The sequence below is a fragment of the Amia ocellicauda genome, chromosome 5 (assembly GCF_036373705.1).
Source record: "Amia ocellicauda isolate fAmiCal2 chromosome 5, fAmiCal2.hap1, whole genome shotgun sequence".
Classification (NCBI taxonomy): Eukaryota; Metazoa; Chordata; class Actinopteri; order Amiiformes; family Amiidae; genus Amia; species Amia ocellicauda.
The window spans coordinates 14,077,630-14,095,485 of record NC_089854.1 but is presented as its reverse complement, the minus strand read 5'-3'; the positions used below and the strand labels follow the sequence as shown (position 1 = coordinate 14,095,485).

Below are 17,856 nucleotides of genomic sequence, written 5' to 3'. Positions count from 1 at the left end.
AAAAAACACATACAGCCATTTCTTGTGTGCACACTATACACTTCAGTGAAAGTTCTCCAACATCATTGTTTTGTCTATTGTGTTTATTTTTTGTGTACGAGTTGACAGTTTGATCTAAAGCTTCGCTCCTCCGATAAAAAAGGAAAAAAAAAAAAAAAGATGGTAGATCTTGCTTTGTTTATCATTTAAATTTGACCCTTCTGAAAACAAACCGAGACAGATTCTGAATTATTGCAGTTTCTAAGTCACAAACTGACTACAACTAAAGGCAAATACTGCAGTACTTTATTTTTTTCCCCTGAGATTGCCAGTAACATAGTATACAGCGATACACGTATATTAAATAAATAAATAAATTAGTCGCACACACTCGCCTACTGCACTTCTGCACAGCGTGTTAACATAAATAAGGCATAACCATAAATCTGATTTAAAAAAGTACCCTCTGTTAGTATCAGGCTTTGGTTCAGTTCTTTTATCTCTCTTACTATACCAACATTACTATTAAATCTGTTCAATTTACATTCCGGCCGACCAGTTGCATACTGGTAATTCTAATTAAAGGTAATGACTTTGCAATGTTGGTAAAGCATAATTACATTGCCCATAACCCTATCAGTAAACAATATATACATGGAGAAATGCATCAGATGGCTCGCTTGTAGTACAGTGCATAAAAAAATACAATTTAAAAACCCAGGTGAACAGTCAAGGTGATGTAATACAGTCATAGTATGGACCAAATGGTATGGGACAGCGGTGTTTGTCTTTCAGCTCCTGACTTGAGAGGAGTAAGTAATGAGCTGCAGCTAAGGATGGGAGATATAGTCATACCAAAAAATACCATGTCTTGTTTTATTCCACTTGGGGTGAGGTGGGTGATGGGAGGTAGACATTACATCTTGGCTTCTAGCATTTCCAGGAAGAGTTTGTGCATTGGCACCCGGCCTTCCAGCTGTAGTCTGCAGAAGGTCTCCACAGCTCGGTTGGCGGTCTGCCGGAGCAGGGGCAGGGTCATCAGCAGTTTGCCGGTGCGGTGGGCGTCCTCGGGGTGCCGGCCGATCTCGTAATCCTGCAGGGCCTCGTGCAGAACATCCTGAAACTGCTGCACGGCCTCCACGTTCTCCACGCTGCCTGAATCTGAAGCAAAGGCAAAGGAGAGATTGCTTACAAAGGTGAGAGAGACACCTCTTGGGTTTTTTACTTTCATTTGTGACCACCACATACGTAGACGAAGTAGACTAAGACCTGGTCCTTGAAGGTGTCTGCATTCTGGTTTTAAAACCACCTGACATCTTTATTTTTTAATTGGGAACTGATTTTTCACTTAACTGAGACAATTTCCTAAGTCTACTTCAAGGTATGATTCAAAGAGCCCTGTACAACCTGCAGGGTTGTGGCCTTCAAAGCCTGGAATTGAAGAATACAGTTAAGAGATCAAAAGATGATATTTGGCCCATCTTGTTTTTTGTTTTCTTGTTGCTAATTTCTTCCACCTGTTCCTTGAGGGAACCCAGAGTGTCCTTCAGCTACTTGTTAGCTCGTTATTTTGGTTTCATTGTTGGTATCTGTCTGGGGGTCTCCTCACCATAAGATTCTGTTGCTCTCAGCAGAGTTAACCACAATGTGACAATACTCATCGCTGATCATGGTGCCCTTCACAAAAACCTCAACCTCTACATGACCTCTGGTACAATCCATTACCGGCAGGTTGGCTTGTCCTATTATTTGTGGTTAAGCAATGTGTGTACTGTACATAAAACACTTAAAGGGCCTCTTAAGAGCAGCTAGAGTTTGCTAAATGAACCGGTTTCCATGCTTATTGCACAGAATATTCTTTGCTCTGCCACGCACACTGACTGCATGAAAATCAAACTAATGTCAGGAGACACTGTAAATGGATTTATGAGTTCCTAAGATAGATTGCTAGAGTGAGCAGATAGATTTATTGATCACTGCTGGAGGCTGAACAATCTCTCTCACTATTCCAGTATTGATTGTTTTCCTCTTGTTACATGGGTCTAGGCAAAAGTATTTGGGGATGGAGGGGGGGGCTGGGGGAGTCATCTCTTAGCTTGAAAGGTGCACTGCCCCTGTAGTATCCAAAAGGAGAATACATGTATTATAAAATATATCAAGATTCGCTTATGTAAATTGAATACATTTTAAGTGAAATAATTCTGCACTAAACCGCATAACTAGATATGCATATATTTGTTGATCAAAGCCTGGAACCCTTCACAAACAAAGTAATATTTGTGTAATAAAACTGGGAAGAAGTTAATTATATAATTGTAAGTGCTGTAGTCAATGTAATCATTTGCAATAAGTTAAAATTGCCCCAAAAATATGCAGTTTAATTATTCACATACGTAAATATTCTGAAGTTTGTTTAAGATGATACACATCAACTGTATTCAGTTTTAAAGCCCTTCCCCAAAAGACTTCTGCTAATATTTAGATATTAATATTAATTAATAACAGGAAAGGAAGGCAGTTGACACTTTTTTGGATTATTGTTTCACGTCAAAGCCTTTATGAATTGGGCCTCAGTGGTCATACAATAATATTCACAGTTGTGTTGCTATCTGTGGGATACATCTTTGTCATCCTTGGAGTCTCCATGTTCTGAAAACTCATTAAAAAAAATTCCCTATCAATCAATGAGTTTGATGGCCTCTTAATTACAAAATCAATTTCCTAATTCCAACCCTTTACCCAAAATTGTGCCTGGGGAGAGCTTGGGCCCCACACGTCCTGTTCAAATACTTATTAAAAATGATGGAAGCAAGGTTTAACTACAGAGATTCATACATGAGGTGCTTTCCTGTGTCTTTCTATTACCTTAGAAATTGAATGTGGATTTGGTTTGGAGTTCAGAGTGGAAAGCAGAGACTTTAACTGGTCTGCTAATCCAATTATTTGTTTAGTTTTGTTCAAATTAATCTGGGTAAGGGAAGTTTAGACATCTGACCTGAGGTGCAAGTTGAGGTTTGTCTTTTCCTCTTTGACAAATAAAATTTAAACAAGAAATGGACAAGTCTTCTTACAAGTTAATTCCTCCTGTTTATGATTATATTCTTGGTTTAAGTATGATCTTAGCACTGATATCCTGCAGCAAAAAAAAAAAAGTGTTTTGGGAGAATAAAGTCTGGAGATCCACGGTGTAGTAAAAGGGAATGTGCTTGTTCTAGTTGCTCAAATTCCCTCAAGTATTTGTCACAGATTAAATTGTCATAATGAATTCCCCGAATTGCATGGGACTTTAAGCCATGATACCAAAAATAATGTGACAAGCCTCCCGCCATTGCTAATGGATGGTACCAGAGGTTATGTGCAGTGTAGGTTGGTTTTTGAAGGGCATCACTACAACAGTGCACTGCGAAGGTCTGTCCAATATAATAACATCATGTCACTAAATTAAGTATATAACCACATAGCAAGGAGAGTAGCATTGAAAACATGTCCTTGTCTCCAAAGAATCCCAACCATAATCCTGTAAAACACCCCTGGGATGAACTGAAGTGATGAATCAGGGAAAAACAACCAACCAATCCAAAGTTGGAAAAATGGAATCGCAATTCTCAGTCTATCACTGTGATTACAGCAGTCAATAAGGACGAGGCGGGGACTGAGTCCTACTAAATACTTTATAAATGGCTGTGGTTTGCTATTTGTCTGTTGCACAATTGGTAGTAGTGTAATGTTAGACACACTGATCACTCATAAAAAGTGCAGAGTGTTTACAATGGGTGTTACACCTATACCATCTTAACAGTACATGAATTTCAGTGTCCTTAAACTAGCTGCTAACGTCAATCACTTTCTACTTGGGGTTCTGAGTAGTTCTTGCCAATATGGACAACCTGGCCACTTGCTCAGTATTTGACAGCTGTCGATAGCAATCTCTCCTCTTGGAGTCTTTAACAGGCTTTTAAAAGACTCTTTCTGGTGAGGGGCGGAACCGGGGAGCGCTCTATCTTTAGCCCAACTCTCAGGAGAGAATAGGGCTTTTACCATTATTACAAAACCATGCCCTTGACAGAGGCTAGGAGTTGGGGCAAAGGTGGAGAGTGAAAGACCAAATGAGAAGGAAAGGATCCAAAATATTGAACCAGATTAGAAGATTAGAACAAAACATACCACTCTATATTTTAAGGAGAAACTGTCAATGGTTAGTCCAAGATTGATCATTTCTATTATAAGGGCAAACACAGAGTGTTAAGGAGTTTACGCAAGGCTATGGACGAGAAGGGAAAGAAAATATAAATGGAAATAAGAGAATCAAGCTATAAAGCAAAGAATGAAAGAGTAGGAGAGAATAGGAATACATCTGACTGTGAAGGCTTTGATTCCTATATGATTTTATTTTGCTTTATAACTGCAGGGAATTTCCAACCCCAGCCTCTGTTTGAGCCTTGAAGTACTGTGTGGGATTCAATGGGACAGTTTAGGAGACCCATTTCAGAAATCTATATACACTGGTATTGCAGACAGAGACAATAAGCACCCCTCTAGTTGCTCAGTGTTTCAACATTACTTTGTGTAGTGTCCAATTATTACCCCTTTTGTGCTTGTTTTTTTCACGGCAGTAAAATCTCTACATAAAGGCTTTATATTTTAATCTGGAAAGTGCTATACACAGGGAGGTCTCATTTAACATGGTAGATGTGTTCTTGAAAATGGCCGTGCCAGCTGAAACAGTGTTAAACGAAACCCATTTCGACATAGGAATACATGTTATAAAAGAAGATATGTTCCAATGGAAGCCAGCTAGATAAATAATAGTGAATAAATGTAGCAAATGAAAAAAACGAATGTCTTATAATGCCTTATAATGTATGTAATAAACCTCAGCCTTTGGTACAAGAAACAGTCCTAAAAAGTATATAATGTACAGTTATTATGGTTCTTAACCAGCTAACCTGAGTTGGCGAGGACCATGGCTTTGAGTGTGACCACCTCTTCTGGGCTGAGGTTCATCTGCTGGTACTTGTAGATGAGTTGCTTCAGGGCTGTGTAAAGATCCAGCAGACCCACCGACCGACACTGGGCCCGGTCCAAATGGAAGTTCCCAGCAAACACCAGCTCCTCTGTGAAGCTCAGAGAGCGTGACACCACAGCCAGCACCAGGGTCTCCATCCAGCCGCTCTGTAGCAAAGCCATCTGGTCCACCAGGGAGAGGGCAGAGAACCCTGTAGGGAAAGACAGAATTCACAAAGATTAAAAGGTGATCGACAGCTTACAGGAATCATCCCATGGCTGCCACCAACAACCCAGAAAATGACATGCATTTATCCACACATCACACAGTAACTGACACAGACTCGATGGATATGAATGCTGTTATGGTTTCTGCACCTGGAAGGCTAAGATGATACAACGTGTTGCTCCCTAACTTTGTCCAGATTTCAGTTTAATTGGACCCTTTGAGTCTGCCTGGAATAGCCGAGTAATTAATGGGTGTTTGGTGAGCTTATTGAGTGGGCTCCCTCTGTTTTCATTTCACATTAGCAGCGATGTTTATCACAGGCCTACTGTCGGGTCCCCAAGCAGAAGACTTAAACCATCTTTAAAAAAGAATTAATTAACAGATTGGAAACAGTATAATCAGTCTGATCAATAGAGGCAGATCGATAGCGGACAGTGACAGGTGACAGTGAGGGATTGCAGCTGGGAACTTTTCATTTTTATCCCCGGCACTGGGGCAGTAGGGAGAAAAGCCGGATTTTACTTTTCTTTTACTTTTTCTTACTTTTTCTTACTTTCTTTACTTGTACTTGAATCTAAGCTGTGGATGTCAAGAGCCTCTGCAGAGGAAAAAGAGGGAGTGGGCTTGAGCAAGTACCTGGAATGTGCTTGGCCCAGCCAATCACCACGAGCAACTCCCTGTTCAAAAGGTCACATAAGGTCATAAGAGTTTTCAGGTCGCTGTCAGGGGTCGTGGGGTCGGGCATGGCGCAGACTGGGGTAGGCTCCATTATAAGGAGCTGTGAGATGACTTTGTTACCTAAAGAAAGAGAAACATGGAATGGATTTACATTTCTATAGTCGATGTGCTGTAATCACACATTTTAGAGAACCAAGAGTAAGAGTTACTAGAGTTACTGTTTTAACTGAGGTTTGTTCCTCTGAGGACTGGGGAACATGCTGTCAATTATTAATAAGTGCTTGCTATTATTATTATTAGTAGTAGTAGCAGTATTTTGGTTTACACATTTATCCAAAGTGACTTGCGTATTTGTTTTTTAGGAATCTGAGTAAAACAATATCTCAGCTGATGGGAACCTTTGGCCCTGTGGTTACAAGCCCCATCTCTGCTCTTAATATCTGAGGCAGCTCTTGTAATTCTGCTCTGTGTCTCATATCAAATGCTAGTTATTTGAGTTATTACCTGTGGATTTGGGAGGATGTGAATAAGGTGCTTTGAAGTACAATGAGAGGCCGGAGTCCACTCGTCGCTTGTACTTCTGCCGACCTCCCCTCACTCGGTCCATACGAACCCCTGAAGACACAAAATGTATGTCATCAGAGGTTTACAAGATGCAGATTTCCCGGTCATCACTTCAAAAAATAATTGCTTGGTGTTTGGTTACATCTGTGACAGCACCTGAATTGTAAACATATTCTGGAAAATAACCATGTGAAGAAAAGGTGAAGAACCCTCTGCTATCCTATTAGTTTAGTTTTCTTTTCGCGTTTCTGTGAAGGAGGGGATGGGATCAGAGGACACTCCAGCCCTCACTCACCTTCTTTCATCATGCCGACCTGTAGACACTTCTGAAAGCGACAGGCCTGACAGGACTTTCGCCGGCGCTTTGTAATCTCACACTCGTTCATCACCGGGCAGCTGTACTCGATGTTCCCTGGTGAAAATAGGAATTCATTAATAATCTTTGTTAGTGACATAGAGCATTTGGTTACAGTTATGTGCCAAACTTCAATTAAATTCAACCAAATCAAGAGATTGTGGTATTTATCTAATTATATTATTTGTTTTTACTGAAGTTAATTAGTCATAAAGGAACTAAAATGTTTTGTTTGTCAAGGCATTTGCATCTTGACCTGCATATTCTAATGTGGCTAAAACGTACCACTAACCCGTTTGATGTATATATCACTACTGTCAATTGAAAGACAAGTTGTTTGGTTCCCTATTTTGCTGTCAATTTTTTTTTTTTTTTTTTTTAACTCTGCTACTGTTCGTTCTGCGTGACACATTGTGTTTTCACACAGAAATCCATAGAACTCCAGGCATAACACAGGTATTGATTATTATGGTCACACCGTGTCTAGTGATTACTGTAAGTGTTGAAATGTGGGCTCACAAGACAAAAGGGCTCTAATAGATTATTGACCAAAACTTTCCTGGCCATTAAACCCCAGACAGACAGGAATGGGGCCCTTGTTTTAGACTATGAAAGATTCAATCGATGTTTAGCCTCACGACACAGTTCTTAACACATAGTGACCACAATTTTGGGGATATGAGTGTGTCATGCATGCCATGTGTTACCCTATAATGCTAGAAAAACAGTATGAAGGTTTGTTTACGCCATATTAATTTATAAAGCATGCACTGGTACCGAAATACGATGTCCTTAGAGGAAAGACAATTTGTAAGAACTGTTCAGACATAAAACAAACAATTCAGATATTTAAATGATGATGATGTAATTTTGTATACATTTTTTCTAGGTATATTACCCATATAAATGGAGATTCTATCCAGAATGTAATGTTTCTGGTTGTCATATAATGAAATGTTAAGAACAGCGAAAGGCAGTCAAAGGCTAAACAATACTAAAAGCAAGACCATTAACTTTTACTTGTTACTGGGCAGTAAAATAAACAAGTAAATTAATAATAATAATAATAATAATAATAATAATAATAATAATAATAAATCCTCTACAAAGTATGTCAATGAGAGAATCTGGTTACGCAAAAAGCAAAATTCACTTGTTGCTCAATCAAGTCAGTTGGCAAGACAGTTTTTTTAACAGCAATGCTACACTTGGTTGATATACAGATTTTAAATTATTCAATTGCCCTTTGTATAACTGACCATAATGCTGTATGGTGGTATGCATCTTGTAGGATTCTCCAGAAATGGGAGCCTCAGGACCTCAGTTAGACCTATGCTTAGGCTAAGCACAGTATAATATAATTAATTTGGATTTCTGCCATTCCCAATTATTTGTGTAGATGAATATGTAAGTGTGATATGTTGGCTTTCTCTTTGGAAACAAAAATGAATATCTATTTTTGTACTTTTCCAATATGAAGCATATTGAGGCTTCACACGAAAATCAATCACTTAACAGAAACCCTGGCCAACTGAGAACAATATTGGAAATCTGATTTCTGCTCCAAATCTGGGGCATTTACTCAATCCCCTCTAATAGATTATTGATCACTTTATTAATTAAGATCTCGGCAACTGTTTTGTGCCCTCAAACCTTCTCACAGATTTGGGCAAGCAAATCCCAATCAATGTTGTCAAAGACTGTTGTTACAGCCAATCTGTAATTGGCCTTCTATTGTGATGGATGATAATATTCCAAAAATATACAAATTCGATTTTACTTTATGCAGTAATTTTTGTTTTAGGTTGATGTATGTTCTGCATTAGGTTTGGCTGCCCTCTTGTTATCTCCTAGTCTGGTGTAATTATGGCATGTATGGGGGTTTACACATTAATGTAATACTCAAAACGGGGATTGAGATTGAGATGGATTCAGTTGCATTCTATGAAACTCTTTTATAACTTTTTTGTTTTGGTCGGATGGGTTTCTGGTTAATTAGTGCCACGTGTAAATACGCACAAAAGTACATCATTGCACAAGTTGTCCCTACTGCACAGTAAGTATACACAGTTGTGGACCCCCAACGCGTTGGAGACAGTTCCGCCCGCAGTTACCTTGAATAGTCCTCTTGAAGAAGGCTTTGCACGCTTCACAGGACGCCACCCCGTAGTGGTATCCGGACGCGAAGTCCCCGCACACCAAGCACAGCCGCTTCGGCCCCGAGCTGAGAGCCGAGACATAGTCGCATTTGATGGAGTTTGCAGCGGGGAGCGACAACGTCCTGTCGGCTCTGTAGACCTGGGAGCTGCAGGAGTCGGGCACCGCTCCCCCGCCGCCGCCGCCGCCGCCGCCGCTGCCGCTGCTGGAGCTCGGCGAGTCCGGGTCCAGTGAGCGCCTCTGCGAGAGGACGCTGTAGCCGCTGCTGTCAGAAGACCCGCCCGGGCTGAACTGGGTGCTGCTGTCCAGGACGGATGTCGGGCTGGGGGGCTCCGTTTTCACACAGGGCTCGCATGATGAGGGAGAGCCATCGGCGGGAGACTGTCTGCGCAAGCTACATGTGACAGATGGAAACTGAATTCAGACGTTCATAACGTGGATTTGTTTGAACTGAACACGACTGGATGCAAAACTTTGGATTTGGCTATAACATCTGAGGCACATTCATGCATTGTCTTGTTGATGATGCTGATAATAATAATGGGGTGCATTTGAGCTAAACTTGTTCATTTACTTGTGAAACGATTTCAAATCAAACCTAGGTTTGAACTACTTAAGTCAAAAGCCCCCACACGAAATTCCAACAAGAATTATTGCAAATGCTTTGACGTTCAGTTTCCATTTTCGCATTTCCCCCAAGTATTGCAATTAAATACAACGTATGTCTTCTAACTGTAAATATCATTATTCCCCAAACAAACAGGAATACACGATTTATGACTGAAGTATTTTCCGATTATTATTATCCGATTATTAGGCCTTATTAAAACACCACAAGACAATACTAATAATGTAGATTCAATAACAACAACAACAACAACAACAATAATAATAATAATAATAATAATAATGTAGATTCAATAATAAATATAATCATAATAATGTAGATTCAAGTGCAAAATTCTTTGGCTCTCTTTTGACACCTGTTTAATAATTATTATTAATAATAATAATAATAATAATAATAATAATAATAATAATAATAATAATAATAACCATAGACGCTTGAAACAATCTTCCTCAACAAAAAGTTATTTGAGTGATCCTTGAATACTTACTGACTGTGCTGGTTTAGGAAATGAAAATTTTCACTCAGGCAGAAATCCTTTAGGTCCATGTCGTGATACTCTTTACATAAATAAATAAATAATATAAAATAAATATTGAAGCTATCACCGGTAGGATCCCACAGGCAGCCACACCGCGGATCTACTGCATTTGAGAGTTGGTCGCTCCTCCGTCTTATTTATCAGGGGTCTGATATTAGGTGAAAAGGGGGCGGTGTTAAAGTGGACTAATCCAGACACATTCAGTAAGCTGCTATATTGATGAAAGCACATCCTGAACTATAATACACAGGTAAGTGAAAAGCCTGGAGATAGCTTAGGCCTACATATAATTATTATTATCATTATTATTAATAGTAATAATGATAAGAAGAAACTGTACTTGCACTAATTGTTCATTCAAGTAGGAATTGTCTATTTATTTGTGCTCTTGTTTTCACACACTGGTCATTTTATATTCACATTGCTAATTTAGAAAATTTAGATTTGTTTGTTTCTGCATTTCGTATGTGGTTTTGTTTTAACACATTTTATACTGGAATACCTCAAATGCATACATTTTTTATGCACCTTCCACTTTTCCTTCTCTGTCATACTGTATTTGCATTACTATTTTATTTCATTTGGTCCATTTGGTTAATTTGTCCCCCTCCAACTCATTCACACACAAAACACTAAGCAGCTTTTAGCAGCCTTAAGATACCAAAACACCTTCCCGATTTTGCCAAATCAGCAGGTGTTATTTATTTGCTTTACTTTTGTCACTTCCATTTATCAAGCTTTTCACAGCTCAAACTTCCCACGTTTCCCTGCATCTATTTTTGCCCTCGTTCTGCTTTTTTCCTCCTCCCTCCTTTTCTTGGCACCATGTGAGAATTTGTTTCATTTGGGCCTTTGTTGAATGTAAATAGCTGTGAGACAGCAAGCTTTCAAATCCGTCAGACGGCAGATTAGCAAACTGAAACCCCAAAGAAACATGAACATACTAGCATCTGCATTCCAGTACCACTGAGTTAGATCCAGTTCAATTTTTGTGTCCATTAATTTGATAAAATTAGGAATTAATAAATAATGTAATATAGATTTATATACATGGAAGGGTTTAGAAACAGTTTCAATTTCTTCAGACATTGCACTCAAATATAGTGCAGATGTTTAACCAGAAATGGTGAACCTCTGTAAATCAAAAATGAAAAGTAAGTTCACTCATGCCAAATAATGTCACGACCCCACAATAAAGAATCAAATAAAATAGCTTTTATTTTAAAATCTTGTTAGCCAAGAAGGTTCACAAAGTGTGTACAGATAGATATATGCTCTGGTTTACTGTACAGTAAATAATGCTTTCATGCCGGGACTGGCCTGTTTAAAGATACTCTCAGGAGCTGGGTTAATACTCTTTTGGTAGATGCTAGATGTGCAATATTCAGATTCTCTTATTGAAAAGTCGTGCCCCCTCCTCCCCCTGTTGCAAGCATCTACCTTGGGGCCTAGCCTCTCGACCTGAAGTTTCGAACGACAAGCCAGACAGAGCCATCAATCACTGAAGGAGGTGGCAGTGACAAAGGTACAATACAGTTACATGGGTACAAACCTCCAAATAAATTAGTTTCCATCAACATGGCTTCATAGTGTATGAGTGTTTCTGGGGCCCAGAGGGACAGGTATAGACCATTCTTAGATAAACATTTACCAGAGCATTATAACATTAAATTAAATTAATTTAGAATAATGTCTATCCAAATAGAGCAAAAAAAAAAAAAAGACCAGATCATCTCTTTCAGTCAATGCATTCCCTTACTATGCCATGCTTATTTTCCTAGATCCAAGCACTTTAAAAAAGGACAGTTTAGCCACTCAAGTCTCTTCTATACTCTGGGGATAATCTCTGTAATTCAACACCTTCTTAACTTTTTCTATACCTCTATCTATTTCCCATGAAGTGTAGGAAACGTTTCAGGTTTTGTATCTACAAAATACATAATTATTTTGATGATTAATTATGCTGTTATTGTAAATAGTGTATATATGCACATATTGAGGCTGACGCTGTGCTGCCTAATCGGGATTGCTTGACACAATGAAGACATTTTTTCTGTTGTACTTCTTCATTTGATTTTTATTTATGGTTTCTACTCCAAATGTATCCCAAAACATGCACTTTGCTGATGTTGTGATTACTCTGTTGGGACCTTCCCTAAGCCTACCTCCTGATTCGTGATCTTCCAATCCCATGATGTTTTGGGTTTTGAAACAGAATAGAAAAACTGTTGATCTTTGCAATGAGGATCAATACTAAACACAACCCATGGCAGCATTTTTTGAAGGGAGGGGAGTACGTAATTGCCACAATAAACACCTTTAAACAATGGGTCACTTCAGTTCAGAATATGTATGCTGGAATACTAAAAATAAATTCAGATAGACTGTATGGGTCCGGATTTTCTTTAAGGTTCTTCACGATCAAGTTTCCAAAGGTCACTGGCAAGCTTAATATCAGTACTAATTGCTGCTCTTGTAGCTCTTTATATTCTGAATCCTGCTATGATATTTCTGTTGTTTTCTTAATTCTGGTCTAGGAGATGTATATCAATTACTGTTGAATTGTGGAGTTGCAAATCTTTGTATTTATTTGGGATTTTATTTTTATTAGCTTGAAAAATGAAACATCTTAGTCTGGAATTAGATTAATTAGTAGTATTCTTCTTCCAGTTGTGAAAGTGTCACTTAAACACATTGCTAGATTGGACTTGTAGGTCATGCAACACCTTGTGTGGATTGTCGTATGGTAGGCTGATACCACAGCTATGGAAGTTCAATGGGAAAACGGTGCTTTCACTCATTCGACAGGTTTGCCGTTTTAATATTTTGACTCCAACTGCACTTGGCAGGTGTTTTTCGGTTTATTCAAGTGACATGGTCAGGTATGTTTTTTTTTTTTTTACATATGCTAATATCACGAGTTAAAAGGCCTTTTAACTACCCTGCCCCCAAGGCAGCTTGTGTTTACTGTAAATGGTTGCCTTATTCTATCCCAGTTCTGCCAGGAGAGAGAGGATTGAGCCGGTCTGCCCAGAGTGGGAACATGTCGTTTAATCTCCAAACAGACAGCAACAGTGAGAGGGAGAGGGAGAAGGGGCCCAGCAGGAGAAGCAGTCAGTAGGTCAGGTTTAGAAGGACAGGGATTACATGGCAGATTAGTCCACAGGTCCTCGGTGATGGCTAATGTGCTGAGGCAGTTGTTTCACACAATCTGTCCCTTCTGTGCTTCATCCACTTACATTACTTTCACCACAGGGTCTGGAGATTCTGCACATCTGTACGTGCCATCCTTCCCTAAACCCTTAACCCCTGCCTGACTGTTAACTCTACCTGTAACTGACCTCAAACCAATATCCCAGCCCTAACCCCCTACAGGAGATAATTGGTGTGTCTAGATTGCATGAGCTGTATGTATGGATACTTGGATTTTCCATAGTGGAGTTTGGGAAGGACCAATCAGGACCTGACATCTAGAGGAGCCTCTTTTGGGTGTAGGGCCACATTTTTGAGTTTTTGGAAGCAATTTGGGAGAGATAGGGAGTGACAAGGTTGGCTGAGAAACAGTTCCTTCTCTATTGTTCAATCTTAACTTCTTAAAATTAACAAAAGCCTACTAGAATTTTTGAAAAGCTTAAATAAACCAGCTATTAATAGACCGTTTAACTGCTTCCTTTATTTGTACTGTCACTGTTTGATTTTGATTTAGATTTTTTCAATACAGGAAAATGTTACTTCCTTTTATAAAGCAGAACTCCAAAGCACAATGCCAACAGATACATTGTTGAGGAATGAAACAAGCAGTAGGCTTTGATCTGTATTTTTTAAAATATTAGTTATATTAAATCACTAGTTCAAAATAAATGAGGCAATTAAAATGAATAAATTAGGCATTCCATATAAGGTATATTTGAAAACAGGTCTTGTATTTATTGAATATTTAAATGGTATAAAGTGATGATTTTGAATCATTGTTTTTCCGGAAGGATACATAAATACATGATATGGATACATAGAGGTAATATGTCAAATTATGATTTTTGTTGGTTTGATTGTTATATCCGTTTTATTTTAAAATGTTCTGAATTACATCACAATCACATCCTCAGATGGCTAAGGGCTTTTGAAAGGTTAGTAAAAACAAACAAACTCAGGAAAAGCTGAGAAAAGAAAGATGATACCAGCATTTATCTCAAGCCCGGTTCTCTCACCAAGAGGCAGACGGGCAGCACATGGAAAACAAAGACCCGAAAATACTAGTCCATAAGAGAAGATAAAAAAAGAAATGGACAAACTCCTTTATGGCAGTTTGTGTTTCGCAAACATGAACATGTTATGTCATTGATATTTGTAAACAGGAAAAGAACTGCAATTCTTGGGTTGGACAATACCTTTTCACTGTATTAAGGATAATAGATTAATGTTCAGAATGGCAGAAGATGAAGCTGTCAGCAAATAGAAGTCTGTCATCTTGGTTTTAATTAGTTAGTCTACCCTGGAGTGGCATTTTATAAGCTTTCAAAACATGATACCATGGCACAGCTGTGTGTTATGAAGAGTATGAATAATAATAATAATAATACTAATAAGGTTTTGAAAATTCACCACCATGGTAAATAAGTATAATGGGTTCTTCTTAACCAGTTAACTAGATCAGACTGTACAGTACTGTTCAAGAAATATTCAAAAATGTAATATTTTGCATTTCTAAAGCATTATCATATTTCTAAGTAAACGTACAATTTATCACATTATTTACTTATTTTAACATACAATTACCAATGCAGCTGGGGATTTACTGGAACAATCCGGGAGAAGTATCTTGCAGTGTCTCCCACCTGAGCTTGAACCCACGACCCTATTCAGGAGTACAGAGCCCAACTCCACTACTCCACACTGCTGCCTTAGTATTATGATTTAATGGAATGCACAATATATGTAAGGTGTTGTCTTTTTCGTGTGTTACGAATAAGATTTATTTTTTTAATATTCTGCCATAGTTGTCAATCAAGACAACGAAACGTCGCCCGGAATGACCTTCCCGAGAGACCCCTCCTATGCACCTGTCTCTCAGGTGCGCTTTGCAAGATGGCGGTTGCGGCATGTGTGCGTTCAGATGGAGGACTTTGATTATATATTTATGTTTTTATTTCACTCTGGAAGTTTAAATCGTAATTGTACAAGAACATTTAAAACAATTAATCTTTTTGTCTTCATGTAAGTTTCCAAACCGTTTGTTTTGGCTTTGCATTGTCTTTTTAACAACTTTTTTCAATTGATACTTTGTTTCAATGACTAACTTAATATTATTGTATATTTATGCCATTTTATCTTAACTAAAACCGTGCATTCTTCTGTTTTATATATTGTCGTGGGCAATATATACAAAGTTTAAAAGCAACAAATTACAGTCGCAAAATGTGGTTGAAATACATGGGAAATGTTTGTGAAAGGCGCAATCAAGTCATTTAAACCCACTTCATGTGCATTTGATCTACCCTAGGCAACTGAGGCTTTGTGTAAATTTCCTTTTATTTGTGGATATTGCCTTTTTATTGGTAAGTCTATTTTTCATTAATATTTATTCTTCTTTTGAATTGCCAGCAAAGTACTACTTTGAATACCTTTCTGCAATTATTGTATTTAATTGTATATTAACAATCTCTGCATGAATATCTGGAAAGAGAAAATGTTAACGTGTTACAAACGACAAAGTAATCACGTTATGGGCTTTTTAAAATAGTTTTAAACACATGGCACATATTTTAACAATACATTTATCGAAACAAAATGTTATGTCAATGGCCATAGTAATTGTAAGACAACTCGGTTACAATATGCACAATTTGAATATTTGTGTATCCGCTATACACTAAAACTGTATTTTACGTATGTTTCAAAAGTTACTGTAAACTAGCCTGTATATAGATGAAATACATTTGTGTGTATTAATTTATGGGCAGACGCGACTTTATGGACGACTTACACTTATAGGATAAAAGAGCACAGTGTGTGCATAGGCCCTATATATATGATGTGTGTGTATAATATCTATCTATATATCTATATATATATATATAGATATGTGTGTGTGTGTGTGTGTGACACTCATATAACAGTGAAACAGTCTGTATAATATTTTAATATGTGGAGCGAGCGATTCTGAAAGTACCCTAACTTGTCTTTTCTTATTTACACATTACAACAAATTATAAAGAATTTAGTTTGGGCTCATTGTGTCCCTCTTGTTTTTGGCTTATTATGTCCTCCTGTCTCAGAATCCCACTGGCCCTTGATTCGTTCGACTTCAGGAACTACTGGTATTTTGGCAAGCTACTCTTGACAGTTTTATTGTGGATTTACATTTTTAACAACTTGTGCTGTGATTGAATCAATGCTTCAACTGTACTAAATGTAATGATCACGAATGTGTTATGAAAGTATATTAAGAACTGTGCCTTATATTTATAGATTTGTATCCCCTATATTGCGAAATAACGTATTTTTATTAGTCGTCTTTTTTTTTGTTAAAGGTGTTACCATGAGAGCTCTTAACCCTGGAAGTGTTTTGCCTGGAGAATATTTAATGTAATTATTTACATAGATCAGTATCTAAGAAACTAAGTGATTGGGTGTTTTTTTGTCTTTGTGCCATTGACCGTGAGGGGACACCTTGTCATTTTGTTTCTTGAATACTGCAGTTGCTACCTACCCCCTTTTTAAGTGTCTCCAGATTATCCCGCCAAAGAAACTTGCAGTACAAGGGGAAAATTCGAGGGTGGGGTTTCAATCCATCAGTCATCCAAGTCCCACCCCCTTCCCAAGCTCTCCAAATAGGAGAGAGAGGGAAAGAGGCAGGCTTAATGACTGACCATAGCTACAGCCAACCCACCTTGCTCTTAATTGGAGAGCAAGACATAAGCTGCCTCCACCCAAACCTATAGCGTCCCACGGGCTGCCTCCAATATTGGTTCAACCATTGCCAAGATTATACCCAATTTCTTTACCACAATTCAAGCTGGTTACATAAATGGTTGGTATAGGAAAGAACAAGAGGGTTCAACACGGTCAAGGATACATACAGATGTGTGGGTTCTACATTATTTGTCATTTAGCAGACGCTCTTATCCAGGGCAACTTACATTTGTACCCATTTATACAGTTGGACATTTTACTGGAGCAATATAAGTGAAGTACCTTGCTCAACAGCACTGCCCCATGTGGGATTTGAACCCACAACCTAACCACTACTCCACAGTGCTGCCCTAACAGGAAGGTAGGGTACACTGAGTTTGGCGAAGTTTATTGCCCACCAAGAATGGAGCCAGCAATTTGAACATTGTTTAAAACGTATTCATGATGCAGAGAGACCTAACTAACAGTGCATTAGATATTAGGCAATGATGATGACCTGTTTACTTAAATTAAATTTGTACTTAATTATCTTGTGTATTTATTAAGATTGAACAGTCTTTGGTTCTTGTATGCAAATCTGAATCTCAATATATTCATTCAGAGTATATATGCAGTTTCAGCATAGATGACTGTGGATGTGTATATCTGTTATTTTTATACAATGTGCTATCTGTTTTTGTGGAATATCCACACAGTTGTATGGAATAACATGCATTCAATTTGTTTCTGGTAAAATAAAGACTACAAAATATATAAAAGTGAAATACTACCACTATTACTAGCATAAACGTCATTAACAACAACAATGA

At 38.2% G+C, this 17,856-nt stretch overlaps 1 protein-coding gene across 1 annotated transcript; it reads right to left on the bottom strand.

Annotated features, from left to right (window-relative positions):
* Positions 1-263: 263 nt before the first annotated feature.
* On the bottom strand, positions 264-10,243 carry esrrd (estrogen-related receptor delta). Its single transcript, XM_066703943.1, has 7 exons — positions 10,085-10,243; positions 8,924-9,360; positions 6,750-6,866; positions 6,395-6,505; positions 5,849-6,010; positions 4,926-5,195; positions 264-1,140 (listed from the first exon to the last, which is right to left on the bottom strand). The coding sequence occupies exons 1-7, from the start codon at positions 10,141-10,143 to the stop codon at positions 896-898; spliced, it is 1,401 nt and encodes a 466-aa protein (XP_066560040.1). The 5' UTR covers positions 10,144-10,243; the 3' UTR covers positions 264-895.
* Positions 10,244-17,856: the final 7,613 nt, after the last annotated feature.